This window comes from Ixodes scapularis, unplaced genomic scaffold (assembly GCF_016920785.2).
Source record: "Ixodes scapularis isolate PalLabHiFi unplaced genomic scaffold, ASM1692078v2 PGA_scaffold4__175_contigs__length_147842914, whole genome shotgun sequence".
Lineage (NCBI taxonomy): Eukaryota > Metazoa > Arthropoda > Arachnida > Ixodida > Ixodidae > Ixodes > Ixodes scapularis.
This window is the reverse complement of record NW_024609879.1, coordinates 105,270,389-105,290,065: the sequence shown is the minus strand read 5'-3', so window position 1 is coordinate 105,290,065 and position 19,677 is coordinate 105,270,389. Positions and strand designations below refer to the sequence as shown.

At 44.9% G+C, this 19,677-nt stretch overlaps 1 protein-coding gene across 1 annotated transcript in view; it reads right to left on the bottom strand.

Annotated features, from left to right (window-relative positions):
* Positions 1-3,840: 3,840 nt before the first annotated feature.
* Positions 3,841-19,677, bottom strand: part of LOC8028620 (excitatory amino acid transporter) — an 87,833-nt gene continuing 71,996 nt past the window's right edge. Inside the window, exons 8-10 of the mRNA XM_029983357.4 lie at positions 15,526-15,720; positions 14,468-14,602; positions 3,841-11,246 (exon numbers count right to left, since the gene is read on the bottom strand). Coding sequence (XP_029839217.2) covers positions 10,988-11,246; positions 14,468-14,602; positions 15,526-15,720 — 589 coding nt within the window. The 3' untranslated portion in view covers positions 3,841-10,987. The remainder of the gene's footprint in view (positions 11,247-14,467; positions 14,603-15,525; positions 15,721-19,677) is intronic.

Here is a 19,677-nt window from a genome sequence, read left to right as displayed (position 1 = left end):
CCCCCCAATGCTTTGCAAGAAAGTAGACACTTCAGGTTTTTCTTACAACGCGAAGTGGCGAAATGGTGATGGCGATGGCGATGGCGTTGGCGATGACGATGACGATGTCAGATCGGCTGAAACGAGCTTGACCTTGACGCTGCTGGCCAATCGCGGCGACCAGAAATCTCGCCGACTAGCTTTCCGAATGTCCAGCGAGTTGTGGAAGCTGGCGTTTCACACGCATCGCCCTCGTCGGCCTCCGAAGCCTGGACCACTCACCTTTCTGCGGCGTCGCGGCTCTCAGAAAGCGTAAAGCCGAGGTCACACTGTCCATACATCGTACAAACGACAGTCTGGAAGCACGAGTCGCCGCAATATGCGCGGTTCGAATGACAAGTGTTGAAGTTTCTCCTTGAACTCATTGCCATGCGGCATTCGAATCACAGATCTAGCAGTGACTCGCGTTCGAATCTCTATGCAGACTGTCTTTTGTATGGTGTATAAGCAGATTAACCCCGGCTTACCGTATCTTATAATCGCTACTAATACAGTCATTAAGAGTTTAATAAAGACAGGGCGTAGCTTACCACCTTAACTCTTAGAAATAGGGGGTGTATAGGGGTAGTCCCCTTTTCCCGTATGTAACACCCCAAAACTACATTTGGACGTTCTGTCCACTGACGTCGAGCTGGTGACACCAACTTTTACGAGCCGCTTGATAGCTGTTGGATATAACGCACTAAATAGCTAATCTGCGTACCAAACACTAGAACAAAAAACGGAGGTTTGGCAGCAGTGCCAAACAAAACCTTGATTGACTTACTGTAGCTTTTAATGCATACATTAGCTATTTTAATAAGTTGCATCGGTCGACTCTATGGCCGCTCGTGAAAGTTTGTATCGTCGGTCCGACGTCTGTGGACTGAACGTCGAATTGTTGTTTTGGGGTGTTACATGGGAGACAAGGGGTGTACCCCTATACACCCCCTATTTCTAGGAGTGTTCATGTTTCGTAATTCGGCATTCTTGTCGGCTATTTACTGTTTTATATGCTGCGATGAATAATAAGAAACGGTCGGTAACCTTAGCACAAAAAGGTATAAATTCTCGCTGCCTTTAAAGCGCAAGTTTGCTTTCCTTTCTTCTGTAATTTGCGTCTCGCCATCATAAAGCCAGCTGCAATCGAGATCGCTTAAATCCCAGTTTGAAAATGCAGTTGATAAGAGAACTTTGAAGACTGTCAGATATCTCAGATGCTTTTGGCTGTACATGTCGTTGGAAATACCGAGACTGTAAACCATCCGTTTTGCAACAATTGCCACTTTCAAGCGCTTTTGTGGAAAGAATACACGTATCAGCCTTCATAAAGTGCAGGAAACAGTGACGTCATTATGGTACCCGCTTTTTTGCCAAAGGTTCCAATTAGAAATGTTTCTGAACATAAAAAGTTGAACCACTAAAAAATCATAAGTCGTTTTGCGGTCGATAGGGTGTTGTCTCACAATACGAAATCCAACCGACCATTAATTCCAACGTAACAAAAAAGCGGCCTTTTGAAGACCATCGCAATTTTCCGCAGTACCTGACGTTCATGGACATACAATAGTTTGTAGCCAGTTAGTTAAGTACAAGCGTAAATGAGATTTTTGACAAGGGCTATGAACGATGTCGGCGAAGACTGTTTGTTGTTTGTCTCTCCAGTGGGACAAGTCTAATACTTTTTTTATTAATCAAATTGGAATACGTCCTTGGTCTCACAACACGACTCTACAGTGATACGCGAAACCGTCAAGTTGAAGCGTAAGATTCGAACACTGCAGCTGCAACACTCGCTCAGAGCCACTCACATCTGTGAAATGCGCCCGGAGACCAGGAGCGTATCCTACGAACTACGGGACATGCCCGTACGACCAAGCAATTTCTTTGCTGGATTTTGTAACTGGAAAATAGTCCACAAGACGGGAGACGTCATAACTAAGTTAAGCACGCGCACTTTACATAACAGGCGATGAATGAATGAATGAACGGACTTTATTTGGAGCAGCTCATAGTCCGAGATGCTTTGTGGCTAGTTTTGCCACTGCTAAACTAGCCACTGCTGTTAATAAAAAAACTAGAAAAATATGGTTTTCGTGGACAGGTATCAGCTTTAATTGCGTCATATCTTTCACATCGTAAGCAATACGTCCATATAAATGGCTATTTTTCTAATATAAAACCAATTGAATATGGAGTTCCCCAATGAAGTGTTCTAGGTCCCTTTTTGTTTTATTTATATGTCAGTGATATCGTGAACTTAAATAAAAATATCAAATATGTAATTTACGCGGACGATACTAGTTTACTATTTGCAGGTAATAACTGTAATGAACTAATAAATAACGCAAATGAAACTCTCAAAGACCTAGTTAAGTGGTGCAGTTGTAATGTTCTAAAGATCAATGAAAATAAAACAAAAGCGGTTTTATTTCACCCAAAAAACAAGAATGTTACTATTACTTGTGATATCGTTTTAAATTCGACTAAAATTGAAGTCCTAGCTTTAAGACTCTTGGTGTTGTATTCACGGATCAAATGCGATGGGGCGATCATGTTAATTATATTTTGCTTAAACTATATCGCGCGTTGTTGGCTTGATGTATCGACACCGCCATCTTTTACCAAGAAGTGTCAAACTTTTAATTTATAAATTTAGTTTTCTCTCATATAAATTACTGCCACCTAGTTTGGGGTAATAGTGCAAGTACAAACTTAAATAAGCTACTTCTGTTGCAGAAAAAGATGCTAAGAAACATTTCCAATGTCCCATATGACCACCCTTGTGAACCCTTATTTAAAAGTTTGAAATTTATTAATGTTAATAGTATATATAGATATCGTTCGTGTGTGTGTTATAAATCTGAAGTACAAAAAAATCATCTTAATCTGATTGACCTGGCTTCTCTTGCTCCAAAAGTACCAACTTACCTCACTCGAAGTTTGCAAAACCGGACGTTACCCAATATTAGAACGACCCATGCTGAGCATATGTTATTTTATACGCTTCCAAGCCTACTTAATTTTCTTAGCTCCGAAAATATTGATCCCATTAAGTCATCGAGACAAGATATTCGAGAATTTTTTTTCCAGTGTGTTTTTTTAGTAGTCCTTCGCAGAGTTTTGCGATGTATAATGCTTTGTATTTTCTGTGTATATATCGAAATGTATACATGTATGACATTTTCATTTTTATGTTACTGCGAAAAACGTTAATATTGCCGCCCGATTACTTTTTGAATGTCATTGTGTCTTGTTTATTTTTTCATGTGCCACTGCTGTTTGTGTGAGAGGAGGGCCGGGGACTCGTCGAGGCTGCATGACGCAGCTTTTTTCCTCAGTCTCCCTACATCATTTGTTTGATGGAAAAATAAACACTATTATTATTATTATTATTATAAATACTAGTCGCCCTTTTGCTTGGGATGAGTGTCCGTTTTGCTTTGCGTCACTATTGCTGCCGTTGGCGGTGAGTCGAAGACGTGCTCGACATGATTTTGAAGTTTCGTTCATAAGAACGTCCGCAAGTCCGATGGCGGTGCGGCCCAGCTCTCCGTGGGGACGTGGGGAGCCGTGTTTGTCTGAGAATATGTGGCGAGTTTTGTGCTCTCGGGCATTTTCAGTAGGCGTGCCGGTTGCCCAAAAATTAGGCTCCGCATGCTTGCCATTTCAGTCGTCCTTGGAAGTTGTGTATGTAGTGTAATAAACATATTCAATAAATGTTTCGCCTCCCATACGGGCGTCGTCGTAATTTTTTCGCAAACAAAAGAATGAGGTGGATTCGTAGTAAGAGCCGGTTGCAGGAAGAGATGACACAACTTGCAGTCCTTACAAAGATGGACGCCTTTATTGGTGATCAGTCACGTGACATCTTCCGACGACAAAGTGAGGCGAGAAGAAAGGACAAACGTAACCGCGACATCAACGCAACAAAGAGAGAGGCAGAGGAAGGAGTTATACACCGGCTGCCACATATCCGAACCCGCCGCGCTGACTTTGTTCACACTACGAAAACGAAACGACAGACACATATTTGCAGTCGCTTTGGGGGAGCACAGAGGATTCAGTGATATGTTCATGAATTGTTCCTTAATTGCCGCTTGGACTATATCGTTTTTGGAGAACCCAGCGAACGCCAACCAAAACACACAACGCCCCTGGCTGTTTGCTTCTGTTTGTATTTCTATAAACTAAATAATTTCCTTGCATCCAGCTTGCCTCACAGCAGCCGAAGTGTAAGTACGGATTGAGTCAGGGATGTGACACAAAGCTTGACTTGAATATGTGCTCATGAGTTACATTGCACAATTTACTTTACTTTTTATTATCAGGTAGATGCTCACGCATTTTTTTCATGGTGTGTTGCTTCACGTTCCTCTGTTCTAAACGCTATCAGGTCAAGAGGTGTATCTAATTATATTCTACAAACTGGATCGCCACTACAATGACACAGCGTTTCTGATTGGGAACGCTACGTCGTGGCCAAGTTAAGCTCCAACTCTTTCTTTTCTTTTTCTTTTTTTGTCTTTTGCCAGCATTGCGGTCTTGGGTTCATTGCGGCCGAGGCTCGTTCGAAATCGCACATTTTGTATGTGATCTCATCCTGTAAAAATGAAATATGAGGGTGAGTTGGTTTACAGAAACGTATGCTGCGCTAAGTGCCCAGCAGCGGTCTAAAAAAGAAGGCCATCAAAAGTTACTTAGCTGCAAACTCTGAATCTACGTTCTGAAAGCCGCTTTCAAAGGCGGAGGTTCCACTCAAAACGTGTCATTAGAAAACGGTGAGGCATGTTTAAGAAACGAAATAACGAAGCCAAAAGAGCGGAGTTTGGGTACAACAGACACGTGGTGCTTCACCAAAGCTCGGGGGCACTTATCATTACGTTCTAGGAACACCTAAAACAAAACTAAATGTAAAACGATACTCAGGAGAAAAACTTAATGGGATGGTTAACTGCCGTTTCTAGAGGGGTTACACCCTGTCAAATGTTTGCAGGAATTGTCCTAAAAGTTTGTGGCACGGATACTTCTTTTAGTCTTGACGTTGAATTATTGGCCTATTAATATTAAAAGCAGTGTTTGGGAATAACCGCTTCAAATGAAGATTTGGCTGTATTCTTTTGCAGTTCAACCTTACAGCTGGTTAGTATCCGAACAGATTTATCGGAAGCACTTCTACACTCAGTGCATGTTTTTGTTTTATTTTGATTGGTTCAGGTCCATAGGAGAGTTCACTTAACACGATTAGTATTCTTGGGAGAAGCATTTACACTGATAAGGGTGTGCAGTTTTTTTTTTTATTGCGCAGAAAAATTAACACCGACAACAAAAGAAGACAAAAGTGACCTGTATGGTTTGTACAAGTGAACTATAAAGTTAAGGTCCGTTAACAGGTGCTGTGTGGTGGACTTTGTCATGGGGTAGTAGGCATTACACGCAGTAGCAGTAGACAGTATATATTTATATGTATATATATATAATATGTACCAACTTCGAAAGACTGATTTCAAGGCATTGCGCTTTCTAGACTGTCTAAAAAAAAGCGCTCATAGTTGTATACACTCACATGCACACTTATACACAAAAAACGCGCGCACTTTGAAAGACAACAGTTCTGTTTCTTTTTTTTTTTCTTCTTTTTTTTTTCTTTTTGCTTGGCTGGTTGTGATTGGTCGGGAGCGGCACGAGGTATGGCGGACAGCGACGGATGATAATCCGGAAAGGATTATGCGGCCGGCAATAAATCCTACATAAGACGCCTCGTGCGGTATGTTTGTCATTGTATGTGTGTCTGTGTGTTCCTCTCTTTTTCCGGTGCTATTTCCAAACGCAATGTTGAGGGTGCCTCTTCGTAACAACGTGACGATGACATAGCCGTTAAAACACGAACATCATTAGTTTGGATACAGGATTTGTACTGTGTTCTAACAAAGCACCGGGAAATACACATGTCATACAAAAAAAAAAAAAAAAACGAAGGAAAAGAAAAGCAAAAGAAGAAAAAAAGCCTATCTAAATACAAGGCTTTTGCGAGAACCCTGGCGCAGTCAGCGTTCCATCCTTCAATTGGGGAGTAAACAAATCCCCAAGGAAAAAAAAAACATGTATTTACACTAGTAGTTTTGAAATATTTGTGTACAGTTACTTTCTTTTTGTTTTTTTGGCTGGGCTGTAACGTGGTCTGTCAGAACTAAACACTTCGATCTCTAACAGAAACACGACTTTCGGCGTACACGAGCGGTTCAAGCTAGAGCTTTTCACTTGACGCTGACAGCGGTATGCACTCAAGAAACTATCCGACGTGACAAACCACCATATGTTTATGACGTTACAACAAGGTTGTGTCGCTGGCTGTGCAAAGGAGCACTGGCTAGGTAGCGCGAGCCACCGTCTGAATAAAAGGACTCAGCTGGTAATCATCCATCCGTTCATCCAGTATGTGCAGATGCTTCGCCCTTCAAAAAAACAGGTTTCTGTGCTCGCGCGATGGCCTACAGCTCCTGTGAGCAAGCAAGCTTGGTTTGTAAACGAGTCCATCTCCGACGTTTGGACGCAATCACCATTTCTCGGGATTTATCACGATCGATATGTTATCGGGCCTGGAAGGATTGCAATACATAACTGACGCAACCATGCTTGATAGCAAGTCCAGTTCATTTACATAAAAAACAATGAAAAGAAACAAGTGTAGCTTCCACTGACGTGAGATAATTCTGGACCTAACTGATCTGCCTAAACAAAATGAACCGACTGGTATTGTATGTTCATCATAAACGCCTACGCTTTTAGGTAGTTACAGAGCGCGGGACGGTTGATATGTCGTAAGGTTATTGCTCGAGATATGCTAATGTAAGTTTTTAATGCGAAAGCATTTTTTTAAAGCCAGTTCGCGTGCTAAACTCGACACGCGGCTGAACCAAATGTTCCAGCTTTAATGCACCGTCGAAACCCTAACAGTTGTAATTTCGAGTATCCCTCAGCTCTGTATAGTTATAGAAACCTTATGAAGACTAAGGTACGTTTACTGTTTTGATTAAACAACTGACACAAGGCGAAGGTACGATAAACAACCGAAGTAGCAGGAACAGGGAAATAACGAAAGAAAACGTCTCAAACATAGCTGAATCGTTTGTTCAGTTCAATATCGTCCTTCCGTCTTTTCTACTTTGGTTACTTTTCGTATATTTACCGACTCAGGTATTTTAACAAAGTGGTAAACAAATCCCAGCTCTCCTGCACCATCGCTGTATAATCCCTAAGGTATGCGTTTGGTAGAAACCTTATCAATGGTCGAGAACGGAGTTAGGACACCTAGGCTTTTACGCCGCCGAAGACATGAGATTACCTTTGGTTAAAGCGCACCAAATTTTACCGGTGACGTTTCTTTTTTTCTTTTTCTCTAGTGGAAACAACGAATTCAACCAATCAATCCTACAAGCAATAAAGACACCGACGTATGCTTAGCTTGCGTCTGGTTATCGTCTTCTTAGCGTCCCAAAATCAACGAGGGCCGCAAACAAAGACAACCGGGATAACAGAGGGAAAAGTAAATAATGTACAAAAGGCAGTAGAACCGGAAGCTTTCAATGTATATATACTATATATATATATATATAAAACAACAAACATCATGTGCAAGGATCGTAGGATGTTACATAATTGTAACAAACATTTGGGAATAATAAAAAAAAATTATAAAGGGCTATCGAGTACTACAACAGTTGTATACACACCTACTGAGGTCTGTGACATTCACAGCGTCGATGAAGTGATCTTATAAAATGAGGGTACGAGGCTGAAGGAACTCGGAGAGAACGCTGGCCTGGTTCGAGATGACGCGAAAAAGCATCATGAAGAAAGAAGTGGCCTTAACGCGCGGTAAAACTGCAAATGCATCATACAAGAGGCAGTGTACATACAATGTCTGAGACGTGATTCTCTCTTGTATGATGGTACTGTCCTATTGGTCATACAAAAAAACTGTCTGCAGATACGTTACAGGAATACAAATGTATGAATCTAACGGGGCTCGAACATATTTTAGATATACCTGCAGGCAATCCTGTCATGTCTGCAGCGAAGACAGTGTCTTTTGTATGATGTAGGAACAGAGGGACTGCGGATTTTCTGCAGGAGTAAATCCCGCTAGACGGACGAAGCCCGCCAAACTCTTCACTTGGGACTGGTCTGTGCACTCATGTAAATTATTTAACCTCAGCCACCTAACTAACTTTCTTGTTGGTATCTAGGAGCAGTCACAATGTAAAATGTATGCCCAAAGGAAAGAATTGTGTAGCGCGTTAATTAAAGTGTGCCGGGACGCGGGGAGCGACTTCCTGGAGTTGGTACGCGCGCTGGCCTATAAAAACTACACCACCCACGTTTTTTTTTTTCTTGTTTTTTTTTGTGTGTGTATATGTTAACCTGCCTCACCCTGAATGAGACTCGGAGGAACTCTGCTGTCAAGGCCATGCATGCGAGCGAGTCAGACGTCGCATACAAATGGCCGACGCAACCAATGAAAACGGGAGGGTCCTTGAAACCTGGAGAAAGCTTTTTAGTTGACTTCCGAGTTGCACAAGAACGGACAAAACCAAGGCCGTTTTTTACAAGCACGTCTTCGTTACACGCGTACGAGAAAAAAAGAAAGGTTCTTAAAAAAAGAATGTGATGCATTCTATGTGCTAGGGGCGCAAATATAGCCATGTTGTCGCAATGTGGTACGCAATACCCTTAGCGGGCACGAGGGACAGACTTCTCTAGCTCTGTCCTGTCCAAGTTTTGGCGGCTGTAAACGCCTTTAATCGAAGCGATAGGGCACGCCCAGTTTCGCAATCTTCCAGAAGGCACATGAAATGAAGATGCACAGAAAAAAAAAAGCTAATCATCAGCGCCAGCTGCTTGTGGTTTTCACCCTTACCATGTTCTCCAGTGTGTCATTCGACCAGATGCGTTCCTTTTCTGTTATTATTTGTGAACTTCTTTTTTATGGTTGCGTTTGGTTTATATGGAAGACTTAAAAGTTTTTCTTTAATGATATAATAACAGGCTTCACCTGCTTGGGGTTTGGTATTCTTTATAAACGTGTCTGGTTACGGGGATGTCAACCGTGTAGACAGGCATGCGGCTCTGACGTGACACCATAGCGGTGGCGCTGCTGTCGGTACGGGGCATGCGTCTATGCTTCACCTTTCGTGAATCTAATCTCTGCGCACGTGTAGTGCGCAGAGACAAGCGCGGAATTGTTTGTAAATACCGCGTTGGCTTATGTATCGCTGGATTCGTGTGCGCGTCTTTTTTTTTTCACTCTCCATTAATTTCTTTCTAGATTTAATCGCATAGCTTTTTTCTATGAAGTCACCTTTGAATCAGCCCGTCAGACAAACGAAATAAAAGAAAGTTAATATGAAATCACTTATACAGATACATTGAAACTCATGTGCCTTTCAGACAGTGTGTGTTGCTCAACAAACCCTCGCAAAAATGAGAAGAAAAAAATACTTTAGAAAAGCATTTACACAATAAGCAACGCGAGAAATGTTCCTTTAGGGGTTCGTCTTCGTCAACCACAATGAGTATAGTTTATATATTATATATATAGCACTACTATAGTAGATAGCAACCGTCCGCAAGAAAGTGGAAGAGCTAAGTAACCGCGACTAAAGAAATTACAAACAGAAACAAAAATAAAAACAATCATACACGATGTCAGCCGCAAATCGTCTTGCGTCTAAGTTTCACTGAATGTTACAGCAAAAAAGAACCGCGCCAACCAACGCAACATACTTAATCGACGCGAACTCAGAGCATGTTCAGTCAGTCTCGTTCCTCTTTCTAAAGATCACTCTCACTCAGTCGCTTCTAACCTGTCTTGTCACCCAGCAGTCAACCTTCAAACACTAGGAGCATACACAGTTCAACCTCTCGGACCACTTCTTTTTAGTCATTCCTTTGGGTCAGCTTCTTTTCTCCTGTCCGTTTTTGCATATGACCCGGCATAACGCCACAATTGGCTCGACCTTCTGCACCTATTTAGATGGCCCTACCATTGTTGATTTCAGCCATTTTCTTCAGGTTGCACAAGAATATGGGGCCAATCTCTAAACATTGACTGACTGATGGCCTCCCCTCCTCTCCATGTACTTTCCCACGACCCAAACAAATGAATTTCCTGACAGAAGCAACAGGCGGATGCAAACCTTGGACCTGCATGATACGCCAGTGCAGCCGCGGACAACACAATGAATAACAAATGCAAACACAAAAATATTAATTGAAACTTGTATCCTAAGGAATCCGGATTAAAAGACCTACGTTAGACGCGGTGAAGAAATACCAGGGCCGCAGCGCCCGTCCAAGAATACATCTTTAGAGAGCCCTATGTACCAGTGGACGTGTGTTCGTATACAGTTGCCAAGGAACTTCTGAGGCCAGACGTGGGCAGCGTAAGTTCTGATACCTCTTTTAAAGAACTAAGCGGCACCTAATAGTGGACTAGTAGTGGAAACAAATAGGGGATCATGATCAGAACGTACTGGGCTTTTTTAATTAATGCCCGAACCCCGATAGAGCGACAAACAAAAGAACTGACCGAAAAGCCTCAAGCACGTGCAACATGCATGTGGAGGTATCTAACAGGCTCGCAGTCTCTCCGTGCTCGTGAAGTAAGCGCGAGTGATCCCAAGCTTGCCAAAGGTACTTTCGCGTGCACGCTGCACGTGCTTTCAGGCTTCTCCGTGTCGGTTGCTTCCGTTTGTCGCTCTAGCAGGATTAGGACATAAGACGGCAGAGAAAGATCCAGATGACTCTCCCTGTCCCGTCATGGCCCATCGCGGCCCGCTGTACAGGACAGGTATGTCGTCTGCGAACGTCAATCAAAACGAACTCCTCGCTCTGACTGGGCGATGCAGCGAAGGTGAAAAGCTGACGCGGAAAACGTAAGGGAGTGGCAGGGTAGGGCTTGGGGCCTCTAGATCTGCGTTTCACTGTTGTTCCCGTCGGCGGGGTGGAAGTTGAGTCCCGCGGGGTGTCCGGGCGGCGCAGAAGCTCCCGGAAAAGCGCCGCTCACGCGTCTGGCGTAGGAGCCCTTGCGGGCCGCGTCCCCAGCCTCGAGTTCGAGCCGGGCGTGTTCGGCGTCCATCTTGTCCAGCTCCCCCTTGGACAGGTGGTACACGATGCCCGCCCCGAAGGCGTCGCCCAGGACATTGATGGACGTGCGAATACGGTCCCTGCGAGGTGGGACAGGACATGAGTGCATACACGCGCGGAAACGAAAGCAAGATGCCGGAATGTTAGACGTTTTATACTCAACGAGCGCCGTGATTATGCCCTTTTAGCGCTGTTTGATTAGCTACTTCCGATCGTAGTGTAGACTTTAACGTGAGATGTGAGTATATGTCAGGTGCCCCCAATGGTTTAGCCGGAGTAACACTGTGGTATATGTTTAAAAATAAGATCCGCACCAGAAGCACCGCCTCTAGCCAACAGTCACTGACGTCTTAGCAAACGCAGGGTATGGCTCATTACGCTCACGCTTCCTGCTTCGTCATTGGTTCTTTGACGTCTCATTGTCTAACCCTGCAGTCTCATTGGCTACGGGGAGATAATGAGATGCATGGGATTTGCCACGCCCAGTGACCATAGGATAACCGAAGCCTGCGAACAGCCTCTTCTACCTCCACGTACCATCATCGCGCAAAGATGGAGCCAACTGAGCCTTTTTCGAAAGTCCATCGAGCAACATTGGCGGCCGCCATTGCTCGGACATGAAGCGCGTGATTGTACCCGTGTCCTCGCCGTACGATGACGCAACCCTCGTGTCCAATCTCGTTGGGTGCCGAGTTTACGAAACAAAGTGGTCGGGACTCGTTGTGCCTCGCTTTCCTTAAACTGCACGTCAGCCGAATTCGACTAGCCAATCAAACTGAGCAAACTTTTTGTGCAAAGTGCATATAACTGTTATCGTGTAGCGACGCCATGTTGGGATGCGCTTCTCGTCGTGCAGAGTGAGTCCAGTCGGTGTTACTGACACAGCAACTCCAAAGCTAAAGGTCGGATATAAAATTAAACGCCGAGCTATGTAATCCCTCGATCACGTGTTAAAACAACTAAGACAATTTACGACGTTCAGCCCAGGGATAGTCAAAGACGGGTACACTTGGCGCAACTGGCGTGCAGCGGAACAAAATGGCAGTCGGCCAAGGAGCAGCGCATTGTACAATTCACTTTTAAAGAAAAGCTAGCGGTATTTACTAGGTAAAAGCTAGAAACTGCTTGTCGCATATGTTTCTAGGTACCTATGGACCGTAGGTAGTAACGGTCAAGAGAGTAACGGTTACTAACAGTTAGGTACTAACCAACCTAGTATCTTTCACTACGTTTAGGTAGTGGCTGGCACTGACGCTCACAAGACGTAACCGATACCCGAACCCAGTAGTCAACGTCAAGTTAAAAATTTGAAGAAAACAAAAAGTAATATCGCTGGGATAGATTAATTTTCCACGATGCTTACATGACCATTTGCACGCGTATTACACATTTAACACGGACACGGAATTCGAACAAAGATGACACACACGCGACGACACGCGAACCCATTCGCTGCCCCCAATGGCTACCCTCGCATGTTTTATACTGCTCTTTTGAAAAACGTCGGCTGGTCAGGGACCACCTCGTCCGTGAACGATGTTACAAACATGGTGCATCGTTTGCAATATTGTCCTCCAATATTGTTGCTAAACATTCATAGAAATGTATCTCCTACTAAGAGGTAAGGGTGCAGACAGTAATTATTTGCGGTATTCTATAAAACAGTGTCCCCATAGGTTCCCAGCAGCCATGTTCTTTCCTCCCTGCGTAGCAGATGCAGTTCTACCTGTCGCGCGTTTGAGGCAGTAAATGGCTAGTAAAAAGGTAGTAACGGTCAGAAAAATGTTGTAGCTACCGCACTTACTAACGTTTTACTACCTATCGGGCGCTTGAGGTAGTAAATAGCTAGTAAAAATGTAGTACCGCTCAGAAAAAGATAGTAACTGCTGCAATCACTAGATTTTACCAGCTTTTTCTCTACTAAGAGTGCTCCTCAATCCATTTCAAGGATGCGAACTAATGAGTCACAAAAGCTCCTCCTTCCTGGACGACAAGGTTCAGGAAGGGTCGTGATCCTGCAGCACGATCCAAAGCCCTGCAGTGGCAGCACCCCGAGCTTCCCCAACAAGTCGAGGTCCCAGGAGAGCGATGCCGGAGGGGAGTCCCGCGGGCGTTCTAAAAACAAAACCTGGCACGTGACCAGCCGATCCCAGCGCGAACGCTACCGCGGTTTCCCTTCAGTTCGAGGACAGCCAGGCGACGGAACCGAAATGAAAACACAAAACCACGACGAGACAGGCTAGAGGGCTTTCAAAGAGATTGAGTGAAGTCGCTTTGCGCTGAAAAGAAGCAGCCCGGGTTGTCGTCTCGGCGAATCTGTTCCGGACGGCAATACCTTCTCTTCCTGCTTTTTTTTTTTTTTTTTTTTTTTTATTTTATAGCCGCAGTCGGGAGGATCGGATTCCCTGTTCCGAAATAAGGACCCCTCCTTGTTCGCGGGGCCCCCCATGACCGACTGGAAGGCAGCCTACCAGTTCGCCGCATTGTGCCAGCGGCTGCACACTCGCGGTGGTCTGGGTTTACGCTCTATCTCAAGAGTTTCTTTCGTGTAGCCTTGTGGGGACCACGGGTTGGAGGCTCCAGGCTTTAAGAAGCGCTTTCATCGAGAGAGGGCGCTCGTGCAAGTAGAGGCCGCTCGTGCGAGTCCGAAGAAAAACTTCGTTGCGACCTTTACCTTCAGAGTTCTATAATGCACGAAAATCAGTTTTTAGGAGCCATTGTATCAATTGTTTGGAAGACATTAAACAGCCGTTACGGTAGTGAAGGACCTATATCAATTTTGAGGAAACTGAATGGTGTGTCACGTGTCCAGGAAGGGGGAAGGGGAAGAACTGCGAATGGGGAGGGAAGGGTGGTAGGGCACTTTAGGAGGGAGGAAGGAATGGAGAGAAGAAAGGGGGTGAGAGAGAGCGAGCAAGCAAGGAGAAAGAGGGACGGGAAGGGAAGCACATAGGGAGGGGGAAAGGGCACTGTAGGAGGGAGAAAGGGGAGGGGGGAGAGAGTAATGGGGAGAGAGAATTGGCGTGACATGAAGTTTTCCCCGCTACATTTAGCGGGGAAACTGAATTCACGTATAGGTCGCATGCCGTCTATTTCCCCGAGATGGATAGGCCGCATGACATCACATTACGTCACTTTCCGCGTTATATTTAGCGGAAGATGCAAGGGCGGACCGACTGACAAAATTTTAGGGTTGTGGGTTATCTTAAAAAAGCATTTCATGTTTCAAAAATCGGGAAAATGTGCGCACGCGTTGAGAGCAAAAAAAGAGAGAGAGAGAGAGAAAAAAAAGGGCACTCACAGCATCCAGTCGACAGCGACGATCATGGATATGTCTTCTGTGGGTAACCCCACAGACGTGAGCACCAGAAGCATTGTGACCAGACCCGCGCTGGGCACGCTGGCTGCTCCTATACTGGCAGCTGTCGCCGTGAGGCTGCGAGGGAACAACGAAGGCACCTGTTCAAACTGACGCGTGTCTATCACGTATACATCAGAGGCTACTTCACGGGCCTTTTTCGAATAAACATAGCACCTAGCAGCGGTCATAGGAGCTTATATCAGAGGATTGTCTGATATGTTGGCACACCCGTTTTGTAGAGAGTCCAACCCATGGAGGTAGGAAGCTTCTGGAGGCGACATGACGCCACCGGAGGTAAAGCCGGGGGAGTCTTCCGGTTTGGAGGGACACGCCCCCAACGATGGCCAAAACCAAAAGACGCTATTGGACGGACCACACTTGGTGGCATTACCACCGGCCGCGACCTCTACTTCCGGTTTCACTTGGGGGTTTTCTCGTTTGGCTGGCTCCCGAGCCGGTATGTCGCCTCCTCTTATTTTTACTCCCACGATCTAACCTTAGGAGTCATCTATTAGTTTTGTTTGTTCCCGTTTTCGTCAAGGCACATGTGTGAGTCTCGACTGCTAGATGAAAGTAGAACTTGAGCATGAGCGGAACACATTTCAGTAAAGGTTCATTGGATGCGTATAAGTCCAGACGACAGGAAGTGAGTTTGCTTTAAAATTGTTTTTCATGAATCTGCAGTAGGGGTTAATCTTGGCAAGTTTGTGGTCTTTATCATGCGTCACACAGTGATGATCACTACAAGTTATCTTAATGCAACATTCGCATTCGATCAAAATCGGCCGGGTGGAAGCTTGAACTGGTGATATCCCCTTATGCAGCTTATACAGCCGCTTGGAATGCAGATGCGCTGTTCAAACGGTTTGAAGCAAAAGAGGCAGCTCTGCTGACGTAGAGAACACCAAAAGTGCAAGTAGGAAGGGACTCGAGCAGCGCAGAAGTGTCTAATTAAATTAGAAGGTCAAGAGGGACCTGGTGGAAGGGCGGATTGCTACCTGACAGCGATGACCTCCCCCACGGAGAGATTGATGCCATTCATTTGTGCGATGAAGATGGCGGCTACCGCCTCGTAGAGTGCCGTGCCGTCCATGTTGACAGTGGCGCCCACGGGAAGGACGAACCGGGTGACACGCTTGTCGATGTGCAGGTTCTCTTCCAGACACCGGAAGGTCACTGGTAGGGTGGCCGCACTGTACAAGGACGACAGAAGGCCCGAGTCACACTTCGATACAATGACACGGGTTTTTCCTTACGTTATCGTACCAGTTATTTGTCGCCAGTGCTGGAAATAATGCGTTAAGGCTCGCTCACACTCGCGTTTTCTTAAGACCGAGTCCTTCTGATTTCTTACGCCTAGAGAACACACTGGCCACCTGGCGCCATCTGTGAACATGATGGTAAACCTGACACCGGGGTAGGCAGAAAAAGGAAAACGCATAGGACGACAGAAAAAGAATAGGCAACGTCTCTATTGAGACGTTGCCTTTTTTTTTTCTGTCTGCGTTTGCGTCTTCATTTTCCTACCCGAGTCTCAGGTTTACCATAATGCCCAACTTATATAAGCTCGCCTGCACTCCGACTATTTTTTTGCCGTCTATGAGGTGATCTTGGAACTGCGTTTCAGTAGAGCGCATATTTTAAGATATTAGCGAAACCAGCTGCCTATGAGGAACGGCCGTTTACTTCAGAACACCGGTAAAGGTTTTGCAAACCAAAAAAAGAATTATTCGCGAAAAAAAAAAAAAGGAAAGGTATACGGAAACTGCGAGTGTTCTGCGACAATCCGATAGATGGCGCAAGTGCGTTCTTTTGTTGTAAGATATTTTAAGGTACGCCGTCATAAGTGGTCGCAAGTGTGTGAACCTGGCCTTACATGCAACGACGTTACTGATCACGCGTTAGTTTTTCAATAAAATACTAACGTACTCCTTTGGAATCGAAATGACTAACGAGTAAAGTGATTTAGTTACTATTGCGCGGTATTGTGAACCTAATTATGTTATTCATTATTCATTACTTTGGATTATTATTAGTCACGTTTTTTGACCTTTCAAAGTGGCAACGCGGAACAAGGAATGAACATATCATGAAATTGTTATGTAAAAGTTTAATTCCTGTCGAAGGCGTAAATAATTTCTGACTATCTAACGAGTATCGCTATTTCATAGACCCCTTTCGAAAGTCATGGGTCCATTGTTAGAAGGTCTGAAACATTGCACAATGACGGAACAAGCGACACAGCGGAATGTGAGATGCTGAAACTACATAAGCCAGAAATGAACTGTCATTAGTAGAGTTTATAGGGTTCCAAAATTGGCGGTGTCTTTGGTGAAATGACTGTAAGTCCGCAGGCGAGCTGGTGGTAGCTAATCATGTCGTTTAACGCCTGAAACTGTGGAGCAGAAAAGGAAAATAACTTTAAGACGAAGGAACAAGCACCGAAGGGAACGTCTCTTATTAGTGTCCTTTGTGCCCGCCATTGGGCAGGGATTCCACAGCTTCTAACAGAGAGCACTCTTTCGAAAGTAGTGTATTACATGCTTCCGGTAGCGAAAACAACACCGGTTATCACCCATATATGGGGTGACATTGACCCTCGGGCATTTTTTTCAGATTAGCCAAGAAAATTAGCGCCTCTTCTTAAAGTCTGTGTCTTAAGGCTGGTTCACACATACCCGTTTTCTTACGTTACGTTACGAAAAGTCACCGGGGAATCTGTGCTTCATAACATGCGTGGCTACCAATTCAAGGAGATAGCCTGGCACGTGACATGAGAGACACGAATATTTCGGTGACGACGAGCTAGGATGCTGAGTTCCCATGGCAACCAAGGACACAAGGTTCGTCGTAACGTAACGTAAAGAGTTGAGCTCGGTTCAACCTTTCACACCGCACCGATTTCTTATGTTACGTCTAAGTCACCGAAACATTCGCGTCTCGAATGTCGCGTGCCAGGCTATCTCCTTGAATTGGTAGCCACGCTTAATACGAAGCACACATTTCCCGGTGAGTTTTCGTAACGTAACATTAGAAAACGGGGCAGTGTGAACGAGCCTTTAGTGGTTGCACGTCGTTCAAAGAACGTGCTCTAGAGTACAGTTGTGGAAAGCCGTTTTCAAGATGGAAGACGAGAACTACTTTATTAAAAGCCACAACTGTGGCCTTGTGAGAAGGAGCGCTTGCTCCGCCAGGGCCCCTTGGAGGTCCCAGTCCGAACTGAGCCAGGCATTGCAGCGTTGAGGGGACGGGTACGCGAGGTAGGGAGAAGTGAGCGCAATGTTAGAAGTGTAGAGGATGGGCTTTGTGTCAGCCCTGATCTCCGGGCAGTTGAGACAGTGAGCTGTCCCCTGCCACTTGAAGCGGTAGAGCACTAACGGGGTGAGGAGAGTGTTGGTCTGTACCAGGGTGTAAGATAAACAGGTGGGGAAACGGCCCATAGAAGCTACCGCAGCGCCGTGACCGGATTGTGTACTCGTCTGCTTGCGGGTACCCCCGATTTGCGACAGATGGCGCTGCGGCGAGAGGAAAAAAAGTCGGAATCGGATTTGCGTAGAACTCTATGGGAGAGTGCACAAAATAAACCGAAAGCACGACAGTCCTCCATTGAAAATCCACGAGAAACCATCTCCGTCAGTTTAGCCGGTCGCCACCGGTCGCCCACCTAGAGTGAGAGTTCGCGGAGCTCCACATAGATGGCGCCACAGAAAAAGAGAAACCCGAGGGGGACACAATCCGGTCGCTCGTTTGGCTCTCGTTTCTACACCTGTCTATCTTACACCCTGGTCTGTACTTTGCGGAGGAGAGTGTTGGTCTATCCTTTGCGGAGGATGTGTGCTTGCTCGGTATTGAGTGAGGGGTGGGGTTTGGAAAGGGTGGTGCGGCTTTCCCCTAATATTTCCGAAGTGTTCAGCTATTTGCTTTTTTTAAGTTGCGGCGTTTTCCGTTGACGTTGGTTTTGGCTGACGCGGACGTTGGCCGCTTTGGCATCTACTCAATAAGAAGCATGACATAAAAAAAAAAAAAACACGCCGGAAGATCTCTGACATAGCTGATAACGAGTTCAACCTGCAATTCTACGATCCTCATACAGAACCAGTTTTTAAGAGTCTTAACGTCTGTGCTGTTCAATTCTTATCAAATTACTGACTGCTCAAGAAATACTATGTCGGGGGAAAAACAAAATAACAGTTTTATTGAACAATTATCGAAATTAACATGTAACACAAACAACTCCAACACACGTCACAATGAAATATGAAATATACCTTTTGCACTCCCCAAACTACGGAACCCAATAAATTCTTTACACATTGCCACCCTTACTGAATTCGCATACAGATTAGACAGCAAACACGTTTTCCTCTGGTACTTTGTTCACCTGATATGATTTTAAGTGCATTATTTGTTCAATGTATGTTGCCTTATGTATAAATTGAATAGTTTTTTTTTTCTTTTTGTTTATTATTGTGTAGCCCCGCTGTTGCTGATCTGTAGGGACCAGAAACCCAGTCAAGCAGCACTCCTGTGGCTTTTTGTCTGTGCTCCTGACATCATCATTGTACGATATGATGTCGAATAAATTTGTTCTGATTTGATTTGAAGATTACAAATCAAACCCTACGACGCCACCTTTTTATACAAGCGGCTGTCACGGGAGTAGAGACTCGGTTAACACACTCTTCTGGGCTAGTACAACTTCTGTAGTAGACATGGTCTTCTCGTAGAAGGGGTGCGAGCACCTTAAATAACCATTCAATAATCTAGATTTTTTTTTAGTTCCAGTACGAAGTGCAGCACATGCGTGTGCTCAGAAAAAATGAGGTGACTACCAAAATTAGGAACCCAAAACATTTTCTGAAAACCTTTTATATCGTTTCAGCTATTAGTGACACTGAAAATTGTCTGTAAACAAAAATGTGGCGTTGGGTGGAAGATAGGAAGTGCTACTCAGAGTTATTCATATGGTTTGCTTTTATCCAAACGTGAGTCATGGTTTACCCATCGGTACACTGGACACGCCGCGGGAAATAAAGCAAAAAACAAGGGAGGTAGGTGTGGGTGACTATAGTGAAAGGTCGTCCATGCCTAGATTCACCTGGTACAGATAGCCCAGCGAACGTTGCAGATTAAGGTACCTGTCTGGACTC